This window comes from Leptonychotes weddellii, chromosome 13 (genome assembly GCF_054177405.1).
Source record: "Leptonychotes weddellii isolate Sample4059 chromosome 13, ASM5417740v2, whole genome shotgun sequence".
NCBI lineage: Eukaryota > Metazoa > Chordata > Mammalia > Carnivora > Phocidae > Leptonychotes > Leptonychotes weddellii.
Window position 1 is genome coordinate 62,254,902 of NC_138381.1, and position 24,180 is coordinate 62,279,081.

Consider the following 24,180-nt stretch of genomic DNA (forward strand, 5'->3'; position numbering starts at 1 on the left):
TTTTGAGTATATTCAACTAACCTAGAATTTACTTATCAATAGCTTGGTTCCAACGTAATAATACACCCAGCAGGAAGTGTTTTCTCGCCCCCCCCCAAGTTGTTACTAGTTTTTACAGTACGTGAAAGGGAATTGGGGGGAAAAAAACCCAGCCATATCCCCACCACTGTAATTCCACAGCTGTTTCTAGTTTTCTTTTTCCTTGTGGTCCTTGTTCATACAGATTTACATTTTTAGATGGTTGAAATCATATTGTATATACAATTTTGTATTCTGCTTTTCCCCATAAGCATTAATGCATAAACTTTCCCCTAATAGATGTTTTGTGATGATCGAGCTTCTCTTTCATGAACTTTATTATAATTTATTCACCCATTGCTCTCTTTGATCATTTGGAATAATTTCTAGTTCTTTGCCCCTCCCGATAACGAAACAGTGAATATCTTAGCATCTATAGATATTTAAAAATCTTAAATTATTTAATAGTCTCTGTATAGTAGCTATTCATTTTATCACATTTTCTCTAATACACATTTACTGCATTGGTGAAATGTATTGGTCTTTCAACACAGAACCCTACAAAGTAATGTAAAGTGAGATCTCTGATCACCTTTTCCTTTGTGGCCATCCTGTTTCTGGCCATTATACTTTAACATTCTTTAAAGAGCTATTCCCCACCCCCCACCACGCCCCAAGGACAATGCCATTCTCACATGGCAAGAGCAATTTCCTTTCTGTGTTCACTTTGTGGTGGATCCTTTTCCCCGTGATTCTGGATTTGTTTCCGGTTTTGAGGGGGAAGAAAATACCTACCAGATTCTTAATGACTTGGAGCAAATTTGTACTTCTTAATTTCATCTTTCAAATCAGATTGGACTCTTTAAGACCTCTCTATCATCAGAGTACAGCCTGACTTGGTAATGAGTTTAACAGCTTACAGGAAGAGGCAGGCTTTTAAAATTAAACATCTGGGTTTCTTAGCTGAAGTCCATTTTACATAAATATGTAATTCTATATCCTCTTCGCTTTGGAGGGTGTAGCCCGCGAGGCTGAGTAAGTCGATTCATCCTTTTGGAATTGCAGCAGAGAGCAGTTCCAGTCCCCTGATGCTTCCTCTCTTTGGTGTCTCAGTAAATATGTCAGCCTGCAGCAAATTGGTACCTGTGTCTGCTCCATTATTAGAAATTTGGCTTGACATTTTCCTTTTACAATTTAATTGAATACCTCTTGTCTGTGGTTTGTTTATTGTATCATTTTTATGAGTATAAACAATTCCACAGCCAGAGGGACAGAGCTTACAACCAATATTACATTGTATGTTAACTAACTGGAATTCCAATAAAAACTTGAAAAAAAAAAAAAAAAGGGAGACAGAGCTTACCAGGTAAGTGTGAGAACAGTGGAAGCACACTTGTTTCTGGCTGTGAGAACTGGAACAAGTGGCTTCCTTTCTCTGTGCCTCAGTTACCCCATCTGTGAAATGGGGATAATTATAGAACCCAGTTCACTTCAGGATTATGAGACTTCTGTGAGATGACTCTTTTACATAAAGAGGTTGGCATAGGGCCTGGTCGTTTACTGAATGCTTACTATTTGCCAAGCACTTTGCAGGGTGATTTTTAGGTAACTGATTTAATTCTTTGACCTCTAAGCCTTGAATTGTCTGTATGGGTAGGGCTGGGTATGTGGAACTCAACGCAGCTTTTACTCAACTAAGTTGTAACTAAGCATTTTCTAAATATTGACTGTTATTAACAGACTTTAATGTTTTTTTTATTTATCAAAGGATCCAGCTCCCAAGGTTGAAACAGAAATAGAAATTTTGAAAAAACTAAATCATGTAAGTATTGCTATAAAATATGACCGTACTTAAATCCATTTCTCTCAAAATATGGGGGCAGTACAAAGTATTTCAGTTTAATAAAGCTAGTATTAACTTGGGTTCCTTAATTGTGTGTGTGTGTTTTGTGTATGTTTATGTGTGGGTACATATGTGTGGGTGTATGTATTTAGCTGGAAAGAGCTTTACCCTGAAATTCTGAGAGGACAATACTGTATAAAGATTTCATGATTAAATAACTGTGATATTTCGTGAGTTTTTGACCAAAACACGTAAATTTCCTAAGTATTTTATCAACTGGTTATGTTTGGGAAGACAATGCTAATTTGGTAAATTTGGTTAAGTTATACCTGAAGTTTCAGTACCTCTGAATACCTTTTGATGGTGCTGATTTCCATTTATCTCAGTGGGTATAAATAGTTCCTATCTTTTGTCCAATGATGACTTTTTCTCACTGGAAAGTGAGTCTGTCTTTTAAGAGGTGAGAAGAGAAGTTAGAGTTGTGGACTGATCCCATCTTCCTTTTCATTGTTTTTTCTGTTTCTTCATTAAGTCATGAACCCCCTTGAAGTCATGAGCTAGGTTGGCACTGGAATTGAAACTTGCAGTTAGACCTCCAGTCTGTCCAGCTAAGGATGATCTTATTCTGGTTCTTTTTTTTTTTTTTGAGGGGGGGTAGGGGCAGAGGGGAGAGGGTAAGTGAGAATCTTAAGCAGGCTCCATGCCCAGTGAGGAGCCTGATGCTGGCATTTGATCCATAGCCCTGAGATCATGACCTGAGCCAAAATCAAGAGTGGGATGCTTAACCAGTTGAGCCATCCAGGCGCCTGGATCTTATTCTGGTTCTTAACCTCCAAGCAATGAAAAGATTTTCTTCTGCCTTCTCTCACCTCCTCAAATGCTCCAAACAACTAATAGAAATTAAGAGCAGGATCACCGCCATTGACACAATAGTTAGAACCCAGTGGTTGGGTCTTGAACGCAGGAGAATCTGAGTAACCAGCATCCTGGCTTGGCATTCTTCTAATTCCCTTGCAACTTCTTCTTCTTCCCTGAATTAGCCTTTTTTTCCCCCAAGCGATCTGGAATCTCTTATTAAAGAGAGGAGCCCTCTAATTTTCTGGGGTGGGGTTGCTTGTTTCAAACATACTTGTAAGATAAACACTCCAAATCCTCAGGGAATTTTTCCTGATGTCAGAGGATCCCCAAACATAACATTTACACAAATCCAATGTCCACTGCAGTCGAGAGGAATTTAGAACCCTCAAAAAAGATCTCTGGCGATTTAGAAAGAAATTGCAAGATTTCTGGGCAATTTACAAGGGCATGTGGAAAGCTCTTGGAAATTAAATATGGGCTTATGAGTGCATTTGGGGGATAATGAGTAGAGCCTGATAGCCCAGCAGAGCCTGGCACTTGGAGCCAGGCATTGATCCAATCAGTCGTCAGACACTTACTGTGCCAGCCTGTCTTCTAAGGCCCAGGCGGTGGTGAGCACAGATGGATTTGGCCGTCCCTCCCCTCCTATGGTTTCAGCCTAGTGGGGAGACAGACATGGGTTCCCAATCCCATCTCTCTTACCTCCTGGCTCTGAGAAGGTCATTTCACTTTTCAGAGCCTTTGTTTGCTCATCTCTGCAGTGGAAGCAATAAGGATACATACCTTAAAGGTCGGTATAGGAATTTGATGAGATGTGCTCACCAAGCTCTCTGTGTGGAGAACACGCTTGGGGAATGACAGTCATCTGTCATTCCCTAAACTGTTCCCTGTATGGTCTAAGTGGAGGGTGTAGGGTAGTAGCTTCTGGTTCACGAGAGACACCTTCAGCTACGATGCTGCAGCCAATGAATGACCCTAGAGGTGGTGGCGCCTACAGGCTTTTGACTGCTGGGCACCTCCTCGTGTTGCACCAGCTCCCAGACCCATCTGTTCCCAGGTGGGCCCGGCCCTGCCGGATGAAGCCAGGCAGAACCAAACGGCTCTCATTTGTTCCTCTGATCTCCTGTTCCTTTTCCATGTGTGTCTTTTCTTCTGCTTCTCCTTTGATCACATGCGTAGAATCTAGAGAGTCAAATCTTGCTCAAAGGTTTATACACGGACTGTAACTCTGCAGCCCCCTAATCCTCCCCCACAAACATTTTAGAACTCTTTCATCTGTTTTTTTTTTAAACCAGTGTATCTCCATGTTTCTACATAATATGCATAAACTGCTGTCTCCTGGTTTATCACTTTTAGATAGCCTGTTGCCTTCCTGTTACAGTGTATGAGAATTTTAGTTCTCTTTTCCTCTTAATATTTAACACTACTATACATATCCAGTGTTTTCATTATTGTGACAATAACAAATGGTCACACAGAGCAAGTACATACTATGATCATAGGTAAGGAGTGGTGGAGCTGGTTTGCTCTCAGCCTTACTCCCATGATTATGTATGCCATGACCAAAATGGGGCTGGCAGGGGTGCCTGGGTGGCTCAGTCGGTTAAGCGTCTGCCTTTGGCTCAGGTCATGATCCCAGGGTTCTGGGATTGAGCCCTACATCGGGCTTCCTGCTCAGCGAGGAGACTGCTCTCCCTTTCCCTCTGCCTGCCACTCCCCCTGGTCGTGCTCTCTCTCTCTCTGTCAAATAAATAAATAAAATCTTTAAAAACAAAACAAAACAAAATGGGGCTGGCAGAGTCTACCCTCAGTGGGTGGTGTTTCTATTACTGCTGTTGATTGTATTAATCGGCAGCATATGAATGTCTCCTGTTTGCTGGCTTCTCTGCTGAGTGTTGGTTCTAGAAAGATAACTGAGACTTTACCCATGAAGTGCCTGATGGAAGGAGACCCATGGTGGGTGTTAGTTTCCTTTTTCTGCCCTCCTGGAGCTCACAATCTGGTGGGGAGACAGGCATTGAAGATGCGGCATGAGGCAGCACGGATGAGAACCAATGCAGGGGGCTGTGGGTACATTCCGAGCGTTGCCTTTGAACTGGGGGCCTGATGCCGGAGGCCAGCTGTGCCCAGAGGCTGGATCACCAGGCAGGAGGGTGGCGAGCCAAGTGTGACATTGGGAAAGAACACAGGGAATCTAGGGCAGGCGGGGTATCTTGTGGTCTAGAGAGGAGGATGTACGCTAGTGTTAGGCTCTTCGGGTTCCTTAGGTGTCCTTCAGTACCTGTGTTCTGGGACAGTAAGGAGGAATGCTGGGAAGAGACTGGCCTTCCTTCCATGGTGCCATCCTTGTGTGTGAATCATGAACCCTCCCTCACCAACTTGGTGGGATGGAGGGTTTCTTGGATGTTTTCACTAAGGAGCCAGCTCAGTGCTGTTCTGCCTTTTCTGCAGTATGAACTTCAAAGTGTCCTGAGGCAGGGGACCAAATGCCCGAGTTCTGCTCCTGTGGTTTTCCTCTTGGGGGAGCCTCTCACTACTTTTCCTCTTTTCCCTCTTAGCCTTGTATCATCAAGATTAAAGACTTTTTTGATGCCGAAGATTATTATATTGTTTTGGAATTGTAAGTAGTAAACTTTTCTATTTGTTTCTATTTAATTGCTTATAAACCACCAAAGAATCTAAGGCTGGCGTGCATTTTTCTCATCCTGGGAACCCTCATCATATGTATGTGTTGGTGGGGCTCGCAAAGTGTGCATGTGGGGTTAGTGTTGATTTTAAAATTCCTCCAGTGTTTCCAAAGGCACATGGATTAGAGGTTCCAGGCCCTGGGTCTGAGGCCTGAGTCTGAATCCCACTCTGCAGGTGACTCCCTGTGAGTTAGTTTACTTCATGTCTCTGAGTCTTATTTTCCTTGTGTTGTGGGGGTGGTAATAATGATACCCCCATGCGCAGAGTCATGAAGATTAAATACTATGAGGGATGGAAAGTGCCCAGCAGAGCCCCCGGCACACGTAGTTGCTCAAACACAGGTGGATATTAATTATTCTGAAACACGTGCCTGGGTGGATCTCTCTGCTCAGGATCGCAGTACTGGGTGGCGCCTGATTATCTTTTTGTTGCTGGTTTACTTGCTGGTCTATTTCAGTAACCACAAAGTCCTGTCTTCTGTGGTGTGGCCCAAACAATTTCCTGCCTCATCCCTGGCAGAGGCCTGTCTTGAAGCTCATTCCTACATAAATATGTAGTGTTTCTGGGAGCGGCTGTTGTCAGGCGGGGCTTTGCTCCTGAGTGGCCCACAGTGCCTAAGCAGGTTGGCCACCAAGATTTTATAGTAAACAGCCTCAGTCATAGTACTAGGAAAGATTGGACGACCCTTGGGATGCTTAAGGGTATATCTGTTGCTGTCTGGACCTACTTAAAACAGTTCAATAATAATACGATAACAGTCACTGAGACTAATGAAGTGCTTACTATGGGCCAGTTCCTGCTCTCAGCACTTCACATGGATTGACTCCTTCACCCTTCATGACAGTCATCCAGGTGACTTACAAGTTACTGATGGGTTACTGTGTTTAGCTCCACTTTACAGAAAAGGAAACTGAAGTTCAGAGGGATTGAATAACCCTGCCAAGCAACCACATTGTGCCAACTGCCTTACCTACATTAATTATCTCTTAATTTTTACAACAGCCATCAAGGTGAAGGGGGGGAATTATCCCAATTTTTTGAGGCAGAAACAAGCTCAAAGAGGTGATATAACTTGCCCAAAGTCCCACAGCTGGGATGTGAGGGAACTGGGGTTCAGACCCCGCTTGCCTGGTTGCGAGCTTCTGCTTGCTGCTCTCGCCCAGCCACAGAATCCCCTGGGGTGTGTGATAAAAATGCAAACTTGTGGGCTCCACCTCCGGTCCACTGAGTCAGATTCTTAAAAGCTCCCACGTGTGTCCGGTGCCCACTGCCCACTCCTTCCGTCTTTTCCCTGTTCCTTCGTTTCCAGCGAGGACCTCTTAACCGTGGAGAGGAGACTTGCTACTTCACTGCCCTTAGAAACGGGAGTCCTCTAGAGTGAATAAAAAAGGCAGCTCTTTGCTTGTCTGAAACAGTGTCTTGTTGGCGTTATTGTCTTCCGCCCAAGCCCCCTGCTTTGCCTGTGTCTTTCAGGATGGAAGGAGGAGAGCTCTTTGACAGGGTGGTGGGGAATAAGCGCCTGAAAGAAGCTACGTGCAAACTCTATTTTTACCAGATGCTCCTGGCTGTACAGGTAAAGGGTTCCCTCGGTTCCTTTGATGCCCTGCTTGTAGGTGAACTGCTCCCGAAGTCAGGCAGAAAGCGAGGGATGGTGCGTAGAACCCGGAGGGCACAGAGTCTGTCTGTGCTTGTGTTCTGTTCTTGGCAAAAACATCCCTCCACCCTTTGACTCAGCCGGGAAAGCTTTTGCTGGGAAGCTTAAGCGACAGAAGAGGGGGAGTTACAGAAATAAACAGGGCCCCACTTGTCTTCTCTTTAACTTGGAGGTCTGTCTGAGGGGTACTGATCTCTACTTGGGCTTGAACCTTGTAGAAACCTCCCCCTTACTGGCTGGGGGTTGCGGGGGGGTTGCGGCAGGTGGGAGAGTAAGGCTGGCAAGGCGGGCTGGTTGTGACAGACGGATCGCTCTCCCCGCCGCACAGTGACAGGTGGCCCCTTAGGTGCAGCATCCTGTGAACGGCGGCGGCGGGTGGGCAGGCACGTGCGCCGCCTTCTCTCTTCTGAAGAGCAGCTGGTCGGGTCGCACACTGCCTGCTTCCGAACATCACCTTTTCAAACCAAATTCAGCTGTAGCGAGTCCCCGCCAAGATTTCTTCCCTTGAAGACCTACTCCCCGCAGGAAACAGTGATTTGGAAGCAGCTCCCCTGTTGAGTGGGGGTTGAGGGAGATTTTCCTGGGGCTGATTCACCTGGGTTTGCCCTCCCTGGGGGCTTTGACAGGTCTTTCTCCTGTTAACAGTATTTTGGAGGAATTTTTTGCTCCCGGCCCAGAGGGGCATCCAGATGAGTTGAAGTCCATTAGCCCCTAACCAGTGCTTTACTCTCTTAATGATTTATTCTCTCCCGATGAGTTGAGTGCAGATCAGTGGATGTGGGAATTTTTTTCCCAAAGAAATGACTTGGTGTATAAAAATGATGAACACACAGACAAACATCAACATTGCATTTCAGACATAGAGATTGTGAAGATGAACTCAGTTTTTGTGTTGAGGAATACGTGAACTCTGGGTATTTAAACATAATTTACAATTAGGTACTTTACAGAGGCCTTTAAAAAATATTCTCAGGGAAAGAATAACCAAATACATTATTTTGATGGAACTTTTATGGTTTACTTTAATAAGGTCTCAAAATACTTTTATCACCCATTTACATTTTTTTTTAATTTTGTGAGAAAGAGAGAAAGAGGGAGAGAGAGAGAGCATGAGCATGAATGGAGGGGGGGCGGTCAGAGGGAGAAGCAGACTCCCCTCTGAGCAAGGAGCCTGATGCAGGACTTGATCCCAGGACCCTGGGATCATGACCTGAGCAGAAGACAGACACTTAACTGACTGAGCCACCCAGGCTCAGTTTTTACTATTGACATTTTTACTATTTTTACTATTTACATTTTTACTATTGAAATTGACACCTTATATTTCTGGTAATGTGAAGGGGTGTTTATTATTTTGAAGAGTGAAATAAATGGTCTATTGTTATAAGTGGCATTTTAATCTTTTTCTTTTCAAGATTTAAAAAAATTTTTTTTTTTTTTAAGATTTTATTTATTTGAGAGAGAGAATGAGATAGAGAATGAGATAGAGAGAGAGAGCACAAGGTGGGGAGCGGGAGAGGGAGAAGCAGACTCCCCGCTGAGCAGGGGAGCCGACGTGGGACTCGATCCCAGGACTCCAGGATCATGACCTGAGCCGAAGGCAGTCGCCCAACCAACTGAGCCACTCAGGTGCCCGATTTTTTAAAATCTTTAATCACACCAACGTGGGGCTCGAACTCACAACCCTGTGATCAAGAGTCGAATGCTTTACTGACTGAGCCAGCCAGGTGCCCCTAAAGATTTTCCTGAAAACAAATTTGTGGGGCACCTGGGTAGCTCAGTTGGTTAAGCGCCTGCCTTCAGCTCAGGTCATGGTCCCAGGGTTCTGGGATTGAGCCCTGCGTGGGAGTCTGCATGGGAGCAGGGAGTCTGCTCCTTCTCCCTCCTCCCCGCTCCCTGCTTGTGCTCTCTCTCACTTGCTCACTCTCTCAAATGAATAAATAAAATCTTAAAAGAAAAGAAAAATTTGTAAACATTAAGCCCTTTACCCAGTAGTTTTCTATGATTTGGGGGAATGTGGTTGTGCGTAACCTGGCTTGTGGTTTCACCCAGCTATAAGGGTGTGTGTGTGTGTGTGTGTGTGTGTGTGTGTGTGTGTCTTTACTCACTTACCTACTCCATAAATCCAAGGGTCATGCCTCCCTTTCTGTGTAGTACCTTCACGAAAATGGTATTATACATCGGGACTTAAAGCCAGAGAATGTTCTACTCTCATCTCAAAAAGAGGACTGTCTTATAAAGGTAAGAAATTTATGTTCTCTATGTGGCCACTCCAGTAGATTTCTGTTCATAAACTTATAAAATTCATCAAGTAAAAAGTGGGAGCATAAAAAGGTAGAGAATTTGACCTTTCCACTATTAGCAGTTATTTTAGTGATCAGGCAGTATTGCTCTGATTCAGATTCTAATGAGCATTTATTGAGCTTCACTGTATACAAGCCACTTCTGTTCAGAGAGGAAGGAGGGATCTAGATGGATGAGAGAATCCCATCCCCTTTCTTCCCATGCTTTCTAAGGCAATGTGCTTCCCAAGCCTGGCTTCACTATAGAATCTCCTGTTGATTTAAAAAAAAAAAATAAATAAATCATGACACCCAGACTGCATCTCAGAATTTGCTGAAGGTATGAGTATTTTTTCCAAGCTCCTCAAACATTCCAGTGTTGAGATTGGTTGAGAAACTAGGGTCTAAGAAAAACTCTGGATAACTAATTAGGACCGTAGAGTCTGGGTTTGATAAGGGTTATAAACCTTTTGTAAGGTTACAGAGAACCACAGATAAGTTGGAGAGGAAACCTTGAGCTTCCTTGGCCTGGAAATTTTAATTTAAGCAAAATGAAATTTAACTTGCAGTGTTAACGTTAGAGATTCCAGATTAACAGCAGGCATGAACCATATAGGATAGGAACTGATCTAGCCTGCATGCCTTTTAGGACTCGCAAGACTATGTTAATCTTTTTTTTTTTTTTTTTAAGATTTTATTTATTTGACAGAGAGAGACACAGTGAGAGAGGGAACACAAGCAGGGGAGTGGGAGAGGGAGAAGCAGACTTCTGGCGGAGCAGGGAGCCCGATGCGGGGCTCGATCCCAGGACCCTGGCTGGGATCATGACCTGAGCTGAAGGCAGACGCTTAACGACTGAGCCACCCAGGCGCCCCAACTATGTTAATCTTTTTATTTTATGATACCATTAAAAATGATTCCCTTTTGTCCTTAATTTTAGATTACTGACTTTGGGCAGTCTAAGATTTTGGGGGAGACCTCTCTCATGAGAACCTTATGTGGGACTCCCACCTACCTGGCTCCTGAGGTTCTTAATTCCTTTGGGACTGCTGGATATAACCGAGCTGTGGATTGCTGGAGTTTAGGAGTGATTCTTTTTATCTGGTAAGAAAAGTTTCATTGCTTCAGAGTCTGGTTGGAGATAATTAGGCGAAGTCAGAAACGTGTCCAGGTAGAGAGCTTGTGTTTACATTGAGTGACCTTTTTTGATCATTGATTTAAAGAATAATCTGTATGTCTGAATGCCGCTGAGAATATAATTTGATTTCTTTTCCTTTCTCTCTCTACCAACATTAAGCCTTAGTGGGTATCCACCTTTCTCTGAGCATAAGACTCAAGTGTCTTTGAAGGATCAGATCACCAGTGGAAAATTCAATTTCATTTCTGAAGTCTGGGCAGAGGTCTCAGAAAAGGGTATGGATATGAAAGGGTTAAGAGTCTGTGGTTTGCTAAAATGTGTGTATGCTGTTGTGGAAATTTATTTTCACATTCTGTTACGTTCCTCCTGTTCTTATTTTCTGTTGTTTGTTTTGCACCTTTTGAGGGGCAAAGGAAGTTAACATAGGCTCCAGAACCAGGCTGACCAAGGCTCATATTTTGGGTCTGCTACTCCTAGCTTTGTGACCTTAGGCAAATTACTTAACCTGTCTGAGTTACCCTTTCCTTTATATGTAAAGGGGGTACAGTAGACCCCTACCTTAAAGGTTTTTTGTGAGGGTAATTGTAATCTAAGCAAGTGTCTGGTACCTAGTAAGTGTACAAAATAATAAGTAACTTTTTAGTACAAAGTCTCCTTTGGGTAAGCATGTAAGAGCTAAAGTAATTTCTTTGTGTTTTAGAATTTAAAAGTATAACTTTGTACTTCTCAAAAGGAAAAGTAGAAAAGGAAAACTGTCAGGTCATATAACATAGATGATTCTGTTAAACCTTATGATGTCAAACCTTAGAATGTCGAAGGAATAATATTGTTGCAATATAAAAGCCAGCCTCCACTTGTTGCTTGCTGTCAAGCTTTCTTTCTGCCAAACCTGCAGTTCCAAGGAGCCTGTTGCTGGCTGAGAAACTCTCACTGTCAATGCATGGGTCTCGAGAGCCTTGGCCGAGCATCCTGAGCTTCCTAGAACTAGGTAGAAGTTCAGATTTAATTAGTTTGAACTTGAGTCCAGCAACGAGGTGGGGAACAGGGAGCGTTGAAGAGGTGGTGATGTGTGAGCAAAGGGAGATGGGGGGCATTGTGGTCATTCCTAGTGTTCTCCGAGAGCTCTGAAGACAGACAGTAAGAGGGACTGCGGGGGAGGGGGTCCCTGCCCCCCACACCTGCTGACTTGCAATGACTTTAGCCTCTCTCTCTTTCTGGATGTTGGCCTGTCATTCTGGCATACTTTAATTTTGCTGACTTAATGTATCTACCCTTTCCACTATGATTTGATATTTGATTATCATTGTTTTAGCTCTGGACCTTGTTAAGAAGTTGTTGATAGTGGATCCAAAGGTGCGTTTTACGACAGAGGAAGCCTTAAGACACCCGTGGCTTCAGGTGGGTATGGGACAGTGCTTGCTGGCATAAACTATATAGGCAGCTCTTAGCTGTGCCTGAGGGATAAAGGAAGAAGTTGGAAACGTGGTCGCTTTGTTGAGACTGTTTAATGCACCTGCTTTAGAATGAGCTTAGGTGTGTCGGGTATGTTTCTGTGTGTATATGGTTCATGAGTGTAGGTGTGTCTTTGGGTACAACCTTTTCAACTTGTGGCTCCTGGGATCCCAGGACAGCTCACTTTATGGCCTGTCCTAGTCCCACTTGGGTTCCCTGAGTCTGCAGTTCGGCAGTGGTACTTTGAGAAGTGGTTCTAGCTCGGAACCTCCACCGCCACCCCCACCTGTGCTAGCCTCTTCCCTCAAACAGGTGGGATGGGCTGCATCCCAGCTGTCTTCAGCCTGAAGTCAGGGGAGCCGGGGAAGGAGGAGGAGGAGGGCAGCTTCTCTGGGGGAGGATCTGGTTATTTCTTAAGCCTATGTGATTGGGCATATAGGGTCCCACTTATTCTTGGTGAGTAAACATGCCATTAGTGCACCTTTCAAGTCTGTATTACCTATGTGTCCCTGCCAGAGCATTGTGGCTGTTGTTGGATTATACCCTGACCTCATTCTAGCTGCCAGACTTGCAAGTCCTTTGTGGCTTTGCTGGACTGATCTTTGGTTTTAGAACTAGCTACAGCGTGGGGCAGGTTTTCTGATGGATGTCAGGCCTTCTGTTAAGTGCAGTTCCACTCAGCACAGCCATATCCCTTTTTGTTAATTTCCATTTGGTCTGTTTCCTGTGGGGATGGGGAACTTAACCAGCTAGCTTGAGCTAGAGGCTCAAGTACTCTGGGGATTACTAGCCCAGAAACTCATCCAGGCCGTCCAGTCTCAGTATTGTGCTCCTGGGACTCTGGGAAGACTGTCCCTATTCTTTCTCTCTTCCAGCCCTCCATACCTAACAGTTATGCTCAGGCCAGCTCAGGTTGAGAACAACAAATCCTTAAAAGAAAAAAAAAAAGTAGATATATTTGTTTGGGTTATTGCCCTGGAAACAGCAGTCTCCCCCCAGAAGAAATCTGTCAGATGATTTAGCACTTAATAGACCACACAGATTTGAAACAGCAGGACCCTGGAGAAAAGGAATTTGGAAACAAGGGTGCCTTTGCATGTGGGGATTTAATTTTGATGAAAAAGAAAAACATGCCTCTTGGCTCTTTTTATGTGCCCTAATAGGGAAACTCTTGGGGCCAGATGTGGACGTAGAGGAGCTGTGCTAGTCTTGGGGAAAAAAAAAAATGGAGCTTGCCAATTAGGCCAGGGAACAGGGTTTGTAGCCGCCTGCAATTCACGAACGTGCGTAACCTATTTTTCTTGTTCTGTTTGTCTCAGAAGAAAACTGTTACTAACAACTGAGGAAAAGGTGAGGTTCAGTCGTGCCACAGTGGTCTCACTGGAATACTCTTGTCCACATTTTGTTTTTGCTGCAAAAGGTGGAATGAGCACAGTGAGGACAAGAGTGCAGACACTGCCTGTGTTAATCATCTGCTAGTGATAGCTTAGGTTTTATTTTGGGGAATTTCACTGTTTTTGAAGAAGCCAAATGGCTTTGTGGGTCTAGCCCTCGACTGAGTGTTTGGAATGTGAGTTCCAGTCTCTTTTGCTCTTAACAGTGTTCAGTTTGGGGAACATCCTTTTTTTGGGGGCGGGAGGAACATCCTTTATATCATCCTCTGACACCCCTATAACATCCACTCTTTGGCCTCATATTCACTTTCTGAAATCGAGAACTCTTTCCTGCTTGCCTTTGAGGCATTTTACAATTTAAATTTTTGAGTAGACTGTAGACATCTCCGAGAAAGGTGTTTGCAGATACACATTGCTGTGGTATATAATGAGCTCCTTTTTCAATATTACTGCTAATTGATGCCTTGTTTTATTTTTTTAATTTATCATTTTTTAAAATATTTTATTATTTGAGAGAGAGAGCATGAGTGGGGTAGGAGCAGCCAGAGAGGGACAAGCAGACTCTGTGATGATCGTGGAGCCTGATGCGGGGCTCGATCTCATGACCCTGAGATCATGACCTGAGCCAAAATCAAGAGTCAGACGCTTTACCAACTGAACCACCCAGGCTTCCCGATGACTTGTTTTAAATATAGGCCTAAATAGGCTTGTGGGCAGTTCTGTCTGGCTGTCTTAAAGAGCTGCCATATGGCATGTTGCTGTGTGCTTTCATTTCTTTGTGCGTTCATTCTTTCAGAGGACAGTTAATGAGCTCATGTGTCAACACTTAGGTACTGGGGATGTGAAGAAGAGTAAGATAAGTCCTTGCCTTGGGGAGCTGACAGTCTGGGTGGGTACAACCCCGACCACAGTCACAGCAGGGAAGTGGGATACACGCAGCAGTAGGGGTAGGTGTAGAGTATAGGGGGGATCCTCAGAATGAGATAGGGTCACGGTTCTTGGGTTTCAGGTATTCACAGGTTCACACAATATGAAGAGCTTCTAAAGGCTGAGTGGCCTGGGGATGACGTGGGTGTATTAGTTTGCTCGAGCTGCTATAACAAAATACCCCAGACGGGTTGGCTTAAACAATAGAAATTTATTTTCTCACAGTCTGGGAGGCTAGAAGACCCGATTTCAAGGTGTTGGCGCATTTGGTTTCTCCTGAGGCGTCTCTCCTTGCCTTCTCTCTGTCCTCACATGGTCTTTTCTCTGTACTCACATCCCTGGTGTCTCTTTCTCTTCTTCTGAGGACATCAGTCATATTGGATTGGAACCTCACCTTAATAGTCTCATTTTTACTTAATTGCCTCTTTAAAAGCCCTGTCTCCAAATAGTCATTGGGGATTACTATTTCAACATTTGAATTTCGGGGGCGGAGGTGGACACAGTTTAGTCACAATGGGGGACCGCATTTTTATTGTTGATTGAGTCCCTCTATATGGAGGCCCCTTTGCCTTTTACAGTGCCTGGCATCTAAGGCCGATCAGGAAGTAGTTGTTCACTGAGTGAATGAGAAAGGTGGGTGAGATGGATGGGCAGGATAGCAAGGAGGGCATTCCCGGTGGAGGTTGTGAGCAGGAATAGGAGGAAAGAGGGGAAGGAATTTTGAGAGTGGCATAGTGTAGGAAGTGAGATCCTAAGGGAGATTGTGGAGCAGAATCCAGATGAACGTGGTGCTCTCAGAATGGGCAGTGGGGCGCTACACCGAGTGATGCAATAAACTGTGTTGGAAGCAGGTGATTCAGCCACTAGATATAGAACAGGTGAGTTAATTCTCAAGCAGTGCAATTTTTCTATACATACCAAACTGCTGAATATTGGAGGCCTTCACTCCTATGCCCTCTGTCCCCACCTACTGTGGTGCTCTTGGCTTAGTGGGAGGAATGGGAGGAGGTTGGGTGGGAAGGTACATGGGGCTTTAGAATCAGGCAGCTGTGGGTCTGTCTTGTGCACACGCTACTTTTGAGTGGCTGAGCTGGGCTTCCAGCTGGCCCCATCCTAGTCATGGGATGTTTCATCTTTCTGAAGGGGGGGAGAGCTGCACCAGGTTACTTTTCAGGATTCCTAGATGCAAATCCTTGAACCCTGCAGAAGTAACATTCATAGAGGTGGGAATTATCCTCATAGACATCTGGGCAGGAGTTCTCTATGCACATATGCACCTCCCCCACCTTCTCTCTCTAGCAGCACAAAACACCTGTAATGCTGTGGTCTGTTCATCTGTCTTCCTTTCTCATTAGCTCTGGGATATTGTGGGCTTCAAGTCCTTCTGGTGACTTGTGTAGTACTTGCTGGGAGAATTTTCTGGGGTGCTGGGTTGCTTTGTTAGGGTGGCCCTAGTAAATGGTCTTAGTGTTGGCATGGGGAGGGGACACCTCCTGGAAAGATCTGGGGAGCTTCATGGAGTCCGCTCTCAGGGGACTGAGCCAGTCCCAGCCTCTGGCTTCCTGATTACCCTTTCTCAGGATCTGGGATGCTGGTTCTGAAAGTCTGTTGACTGCTAACGTCTGTGGTTCTCTCTGACCCACTGAGGGCATGTGGGTTTGATTTAGCCAGTGTCAACTGAGCATTGACTGCTGATTAGAGTGCTCCGGGAAGGCAGAGCTGAGAAGCGCATGGCCCATTACCTCCTGGAGCCTCAGCAAGACCCTGCCTTTTGGTGGACAGACTGGGTGTCCTTACCCACTTTTTTCTTTCCAGGGGCAACCCGGCCCTGTCTTTTTAGGAGCGTTCTTTCCTTCAGACACAGTCTACTTAGGTTTTCTTTCTTTCTTTTTTTTTTTCATTTTTTCACAGGATGAGGACATGAAGAGAAAATTTCAGAATTTACTTTTTGAAGAAAATAAGCCAACGGCTCTACCCCAAGTCCCGGCCCAGGTATTCCAGATGATGGTCGTTAAATGTAGGCTAAGTTTTAAAGAGCTCATGAGCAAGGAGAATGAGCTTGAAAGGTCTCTTTAGTAGCAATTGCTTAATATTTTTTTGGAATAATGTGGTAGATATTTTGTTTCAGCTCGATCTGCTCTAGCACCCTTAGAAGATTTAATAAGAAGAGTATGTTTGATGCATTAAAGAAGCATAGTCAGGGATTGTCATTCAAGAGGTCTCCTGCAAGGCAAAATTGGAAGACTGTATTAGAAGTTCAAATTTAAACTTGTTGGAAATTTATAATCTGGACAAGTGGTTGATTATTTATTGATTATAATGTTATTCTTCCAAGGTTCTTTGTTAGGATTAGTTAATATCTCTTCATTCCTATCCTGCCTTCTTTTGATGAATAATACCCTCCTCCCCACTGTCCCCTCGAAATTTTATGAATGGGAAACAAAGACAAAAAAGATGGTCTTCCCACAAAAGAGCAAGATTTGGGGCTCCCAGCAAGAGGTATTGTAGTTCCTTTAAACTTCATAATTTAGGAGGAGAGTACAGAGAGGAGGGAGGGTGTTTATGCTGCTTGCTTTCAGTATCCATCAAGTGGTCAGAAGCCACAAGGGAGAGCAATGTCCGTTCAATAAGCATGTCTGAGTTCTGGGCAGGTGTGGTGGGGGTTCAGATGTCAAGGGGGACGACTCCTAATTCTTGGTACTAGAAGTTTCACATGAAATGCTCCAAATGTACTGGAAGCGTAGTGGGACACTTTGATAATCTTAAAGCCAGTGGTTTTCTTTGAACATTTCTCCCTTTTTACTTCCAGCCTTCCACAAGTCAAAAGCGGCTTCTTGAAGGGGAAGCAGAGGATGCTGACACCACAAAGCGTCTGGCTGTGTGTGCTGCTGTGTCGTGAACTTTGGTTGAACATGAAAGAAACCTGCCTTCTTGAACCTGCTGCCATTTTCTTTAAATCTGTTTTTTATAGTTTATTTTAATTGTGGGGATGGTTGCTTTTTCACAATCATCAATACACAATTCCAAACCTAGTGGAACCTGGGGCTTTGGCTTCTGTTTGATGATGAGCTCTTTAGCGGCACACCTTTTTTGTGTATTTGCAGTTTTGTGCTTTTTGTCTGCTGTTCTATGTTGGCTGGAACCAGGTGGGTATCCCTGGTCTCAGCCTGGGCAAGCTGCATACAAATTCGAAAGACCCTTTAGAAAGTTGGAGATTGGGGTGGTTTGTAGAGACTGGCTAGTCACCAAAGTCTTCATGAGATGGGAGGTACCTTGGTACCATATACCACAGGCCAGTTTTAAATTCTCACCTCACCTGTGTAAAGGTACAGGTCCATCGTCGCTGAAACCATAGGACCAAAACGGTTGTCAAATTTGAAATTTTCCTGGTTTTAGGAAGGATACGTGGCACATCAACTCTATTATTTGTAACACCCAGTAGAGTCCTAAAACTAAGCACTTAAATACTTTTGCAGCAAATATTCACAATAAAAGGGTTAGAGAAGACTATAAGTGCCTCATGTCAGTGCAGGTCACTTTTCTGTCAAAGGAGTTATGGATGACTCTCAGGTTTCAAAGCTGTTTGGATTTTGGAAATGCAAATGAGGCATGTGGGCATTTCATGTTGAGCCAATGACAACCAAGGAAGCCCTGTATAAAGCCCTTCCCTTGGCTGATCTTGTCCAGTCCTCACAGTGATGCTATGGTATATAAGTCCTCTGACTGCCCTAATGTTGTAGGTGAGGAACCCAGGATGAAGGAGTAAGTTGACTTGTCCAGTGTCACACAGCAAGTGGCAGAGATGGGACCCAACCCAGGTCTTCCTGACTCTAATATTCCTCATCTTCTCAGGCTCAAATACAGTCAGACTCAGGAATGCTGACTCACGCTGACAAAACTCACAAGAGACTGATATCTAAATCCTGAATGCCAGTGTGTTAAATTATTGTGAGAGGGTACAGCCCCATGATCTGTGTAAGTTGGGACACCTTGGTGGCAAGAACAGAAGCTCATTTAGGTTACTTCATGATAAAGGGGATTTGTTTCAAGGTTAGATGTCTGGCCTGGGATCCATCAGGAACCCAGGCAGCTGTAATGCTTGGTTCCTCTTGTCTCTTTCTGACCCACTGATTTTGCTTCTATCTTTGGCTGGTTGAGAGTAGGCCACATTATAGCTCACTGGTCATGCCATGAGTTGAATGCCTTGGTTCTGATGCCACTGATGAGCCAGCCAGGGCCTCGGGGTACACAGCTGTTGCCGTGGGCAGTTGGGTGGTGGCTGGCAATTTCCTTTAGAAGGGTGTGCAAGCATTCTGAGGCTTGGCTGGCCTGGTGTGTGTGTGTGTGAGCAGGGGCTTGGTGGGGGCTAGATGGGGATTTAAGTGGTTTGCATATTTAAAAGAATGAGGTGGAGATTGCCAAGTTAGATGGGTTTTTAGCTCATTTGAATATTTAATGTGAAGGCTGTGGTTTCTTAGGGCATTTTTCCCCTCTTGGGGCAGAGCCAACCAGCCCTTCTCCGTTTCCAGAGCACTTTATATTCGCTCCCTCTGATTATACCGACCATAGTAGATAGAATAATGGCTCCCAAAGATGACCTCATCCTCATCCCCAGAAAATGGATATGTTCCTTTACGTGGCAAAAGAGACTTTGCAGATATGATTAAGGATCCTGAGATGGGTAGATTATCCTGTCTCTTCTGTGTGGCATTCTGGGACGGGTGTGTCATCACAGTGTTTGAGAGGGACACACACAGGAGTCAGAGTTAGAATGGAGTGAGCTGCTTTGAAGAGGGAAGAAGGGGCCACAAGCCAAGGGATACAGGCGGCCATGAGAAGCTGAAAAAAGGCAAGGAAATGGATTCTCCCCCTCAGAGTCTCTCCTGAAGGGACCAGTCCTTTACACCTTGACTTTCTTTCTTTCTTTTTTTTTTTTTTTAAAGATTTTATTTATTTATTTGAGAGAGAGAATGAGAAAGAGAGAGCACGAGAGGGGGAAAGGTCAGAGGGAGAAACAGACTCCCTGCTGAGCAGGGAGCCCGATGCGGGACTCGATCCCGGGACTCCGGGATCATGACCTGAGCCGAAGGCAGTCACTTAACCAACTGAGCCACCCAGGCACCCTACACCTTGACTTTCACTAGTGGAAATGATTTCAGACTTCTGAACTACAGAACTATAAGAACAAATCTGTGTTAAGCCACCCAATTTGTGGTAATAGAGGCCATAGGAAACTAAGATGTCAGCTGCTTATTTGGGGCCACCCAGCATCCACTTCTTCCTGACCTCACTCCAGTTTTCTTTTGAGGCAATTCTTTTCCTTTATCCCATGAAGTTATGGAGGAAAGGGGGAGTTGGTAACACTAAATGTCTGCCTGCCCCCCGACTATGAAGCTGAAGGGGGGTACAAGGTCTTCCTTCCCTGGTGGAGCTCCTCCCACTAGCCTCCTACCTGGAGGTGGGCCCAGGACTTCGAAAAAATGAGCAAATGGAGCTGGGATGGCAACATTAGTGGTAAAAACAATACTGTGCCAATCTGAGCTCTCTGCACTTCCTGACTTTGGCTTTGAAATTGCTGAACTTTTATGTCCTTATCTATAAAGTGGGTGCAGTAAGAGTAGCAGCCTCATATGGTGTTTGTGAGGATTGAATGGGGGAATGTCATTTAAAGTGCCTGGTGTGTGATAAGGGATCTATCAATGTTGCCTTCCATCCTTAAAGTGTGGGAGGATCACATATAAGTAGCCAGAGGGTGCCATGGAAAAATCTTGAGCAGGGACATAATATAATCCGTTCAGTTTCTGGGGTGGCGGGGGCACACACAAGTTGGGCAGATAATTGAGATGCCTTTGACCTAACATGTGGGAAATGTCAGGACTAGGTGGATGGTGGGAGCAGAGGTGGAGGGGCATTTCCCAGTGCCTGAAGTAACTGCCACTCCTGTAGAACAGGCATGTTGTTCCATGGTTGACCTGCTGCATGCCTAGATAGGTGCAGTGGACATCTTTTATTTGGCCTATCCTCATCTGATGCCTCTTGTGATAACTGCATCACTTTTTCTGGGGGAGGTATCCCTCCTCCCACTCATCCTGGCCCCACCCCCTTTCTAGAGGGGCTCTGTATAGCCGGGTTTGGCCAGTCTTGCTGTGATTGGCTCAAGTAGGGACTTCTGACCTAAATAATTGCAATGAAGGTCAGCCCTGAGACTGGCTGGAATTATTGGCAAACAGCTCCTGTTTTCCTGGTCAGATATGAGCTAGGTGCTGCCTGGGACACTGGAGAGCTTGCATGAGAAGTCATCGAAGAGAGAAGGGAGCTGAAAGAGATTCAAGATTTGGGTCATTGAGCACCTGGATCCAGCTATGCCTGAAGTGAGCTACCACCCTGAGACTTTTAGTTTGTTTCTTTTTTTACTCCAGGTTGAATTATTATTATTACTGTCACTAGTATCTGGAAAAGGTCAAATTAATAAATTCAACCATTTACAAACTCCGAGAGACCCTTGGAGATTTTTTTTTTCTTGTAGGGAAAAACATTCGCTGTTGTTTTTCTGCCAACTTTAGGGTTTTCAGAGAGGTTTGGGGCAGAGAATGGAAAGGGAAGATGTGGGAAGTAACAGTCCCTACAGCCCCAAGGTTGAGTGAACCCCTCCCAGCTAATTATACCACAGAGTTTGGGAGCAGAGCCCCTTTCATTAAGCTTTTAGGAGTCTTGGAAGGAAAGGGCCAGAATTATACCAGTGAAGCCTGGAAAGTGTGGTGCTGCCAGGCGTGCTCAAGGAGGGACGTGCATCATCTGAGAGTTCACCTCAACCCTGTGAGGTATTATTGCCACTTTCTCATTTGCTGATTTAGAAATCAAGGCTTTCTGCTTCAGTCAAGTGACCTATTAAAGGTTTCCCAGTTTGCAAGAGGTGGAGGCCAGACTTGAACTGAGATTTCCCTTCCCTAGAGCCTTTGGTTTTAACCAGTACACAAAACTACTTAGGTCTTGTCACCTGATAACCATTCAGTACTAGGAGCTGTGCTGACACCATCCTGATTGTTTGAGTCCTCCCAACACACCTTAGTAATCGGCCTTCCTGATTAAGGAGAAACAGGCCCCTAGAGACCTGACCTTAATCACGCAAAGGTTAGAGGAGATGTGGGACTCGACCTCAGGTTCTCCACTGAGTCTGGCTGTCCCAGGGACATGGGCATTCACTGTGCCACTTACTCTCGCGCACGTGCTTGCATACTTCCATGACGGGGATCTCATCACCTTAGTAGCGTTCTTCCCCGGCACTTCTTGGGGGTAATTCCCTCCCGGCTCAGACTCTCGCTGCAAGGCCGGCGTGACCTGTGAAGTATATGGGGCAATGCGGAGCAGTTACCCAGGGGCCTGCCCGGGTGTCGTCTGCAGTGCGGCAGGCGGCAGGCGGCGGCGCCAAGTCCAGAACGGCGAGCGCTCCAGCCAGGCCGGACGGGTGCGGAGGGGGTGGGCGCGACGCCGGGAACAGCGGCCGGCTCCGGAGGGCGCGAGGCGGGGCGCACGGGGAAGGGGCGCGGCGAGTGCGCGCTTGCGCGGTTGGGGGGACCCGCGGAGGCGCGCGGGGAGCTGGTGCGGCGAGTGCGCGCGTGCGCGGTTGTGGGGGGGTGGTGTGGGTTGCCGCGGCGGCGCGCGGTACGGCGGGAACATGGCGCGCGGGTCCGGCGCGCGCGCCTAGCTGGCGGGACCGTTAGCTCGAGGCGGACGCGGCCCGGGCCCCGCGGGGATGGAGCAGTCGCCGCCGCCGGCGCCCGAGCCAGCACCGGGGACGACCCCGGCACGGAGCCGTAGGCGGCGGGAGCCCGAGTCGCCGCCGGCGCCAGCGCCGGTGAGTGCGTGAGGGGCGCGGGCCGGGAGACTTTCTTTGTGAAACTCCGTCGGTGCGAGCCGGGCCGGGCCTTGGAAGCTGACGAGCGGCCGCGAGGCGGAACCCGCCCCACCGTCCGGGTTCGAGCTGTCCTGCCTCGCGCCGCTCTGCGGCGGGATTCGGTCTGCCGCCAGCCCGGCTGGTTTCGGATAGAGTATGTGTTCGCGCGCGCGGGGGGGGTTGGGGGGGGTATACAGTCGGCGCCTAATGAGCACCACGTCTCCACTGTTGCCTTCGCTTTAGCGGGGCGGCGGCTGCCCCGACCCAGGGCCCACGGGAGAGGTAGACGGCAGCCGCTTGGAGGCAGGTGTCGGTGCTGCCCTGAGAGACTCAGGTGCAGACAGCCCCAGGTGGAATCACAGGGAGTAAGCTGTCGGTCCCTGGAAGGAACCAAGTCTGGCGGTGTCTCAGCACAGAGTGATTTTGGGATGCTTGACATCCACCCCAGCTTCGTAGTGTCTTTGGGGTATCGGTCAGGGTGAAGGATGCTGAGCAAAATGGACTTTGGAGGTGTGGCTCTCAGAGGATGAGATGGGATGGCCCTGAGGATTTGGCTCCCCAAACTGCCCAGGCATAGGAATAATCTGTAGCTTGATAAAAATGCTGGCGTCACAGCTCTTCCCAGGCCACAGACTCAAACTCTCCAAGGCAGAGGACCAGATTTTGAATTTTTAACAAACTCTCAAGTTGTTATGATCAGGCAGATTCGACAGGCACTATTTTAGAGTAAGCTTCCAGCGATCAGGGACCTGTTCTGTTTATAGCTCACCATGGCATCCTGGTACCAGGCGCACTGCTTGGCACATGGTAGATGGTCATTAAGTATTTGTAAGAAGACTGAATAACTTAGAGAGTTTACAAAATAGGAGCTCTTGAGACATTTTCAGGAGCTTTTGAGATTAATATCTCTGTGAGATTTACTGTAAAATGTGATTTTTTTCTCTCGTCCCAACTTCTGTGTTTATATTGCCATGTTTTCAGTATGTTCTAGGCAAAATCAGAGTATACATTGCTTAGTGTAAACCATCAACTATGTATACCCTAGCTAGGTTAAAAGTAATTATAAAACAAAACTTGAATTAAAAATGCATGCTTCTTTCTCTTCATTTGGGAACACTAGGCTTATAGGATTTTTTTACTTCAAGGCAGGTAAATATTTACATTTTATCAAAGCAAATGTGAATTACTGTTTATTCAGAAAAGTTGGCAATTTGCTTAGACCTGAGTATTTGTAGTTTTTATGTAATATTTTGAAATTGAGATTTATGTTTAGTTCGGAGTCAGTGCTAAAATAGAATTGTTTGAAAGTTATTGATATTTCAGGGGCTGTTTTTTTCATGTTTTTTGAATTTCAAGAGTTGATTTCATTTCTGTTTTTTTTTGAGTGGAAAAATAAATATAAAGAAAGACAAGACTTTAGAAGTTGAGATTGCATCTGAAGAAAAATAGAAAAATTAGATGTTTTATTCTGTGTGTCATTTTTGCAGTTTATTTGGATTTTTTTTAAATTCTTTTTTTTTAATTGAGATACCATTGACATATAACATTAGTTTTAGATCTAGGACATAATGATATAATATTTGTATATATTGCAAAATGATCACAGCAATAAGTCTAGTTAACATCTGTCATCACATAATTACAATTTCTTATGATGAAAACTTTTAAGATTTAGTCTCTTAACAACTTTCAAATATATAATTCAGTATTATTAACTATAGTCACCGTGCAGTATATTACATTCCCCATCACTTTTTTTTAAGTGTCTTAAAAAGAAAACAAAACAAACCCAGCTTTTTTGAGGTATAATTCACCTACTGTAAAATCAACCGTTTTTTTTTTTTTTAAAGATTTTATTTATTTATTTGACAGAGAGAGAGAGAGACAGAGAGAGAGGGGACACAAGCAGGGGGAGTGGGAGAGGGAGAAGCAGGCTTCCCGCTGAGCAGGGAGCCCGATGTGGGGCTCGATCCCGGGACCCTGGGATCATGACCTGAGCCGAAGGCAGACGCTTAACCATCTGAGCCACCCA

General features: G+C 45.4%; 2 protein-coding genes across 11 annotated transcripts in view; both read left to right on the top strand.

Moving 5' to 3' along the window:
• Positions 1-17,286, top strand: part of CHEK2 (checkpoint kinase 2) — a 76,256-nt gene extending 58,970 nt beyond the window's left edge. For all 10 annotated transcript variants that reach the window (XM_081801894.1, XM_081801897.1, XM_081801892.1 and 7 more), the window contains 9 exons: positions 1,787-1,840; positions 5,278-5,339; positions 6,881-6,980; positions 9,216-9,302; positions 10,284-10,447; positions 10,641-10,756; positions 11,794-11,879; positions 16,166-16,246; positions 17,064-17,286. In XM_081801894.1, the coding sequence (XP_081658020.1) occupies positions 1,787-1,840; positions 5,278-5,339; positions 6,881-6,980; positions 9,216-9,302; positions 10,284-10,447; positions 10,641-10,756; positions 11,794-11,879; positions 16,166-16,246; positions 17,064-17,153 (840 nt within the window). In that variant the 3' untranslated portion in view covers positions 17,154-17,286. The remainder of the gene's footprint in view (positions 1-1,786; positions 1,841-5,277; positions 5,340-6,880; positions 6,981-9,215; positions 9,303-10,283; positions 10,448-10,640; positions 10,757-11,793; positions 11,880-16,165; positions 16,247-17,063) is intronic.
• Positions 17,287-21,864: 4,578 nt separating this feature from the next.
• LOC145716832 (tetratricopeptide repeat protein 28-like) overlaps positions 21,865-24,180 on the top strand; it is a 46,091-nt gene continuing 43,775 nt past the window's right edge. The window contains exon 1 of the mRNA XM_081801915.1: positions 21,865-22,109. Within this exon, the coding sequence (XP_081658041.1) occupies positions 22,008-22,109 (102 nt within the window). The 5' untranslated portion in view covers positions 21,865-22,007. The remainder of the gene's footprint in view (positions 22,110-24,180) is intronic.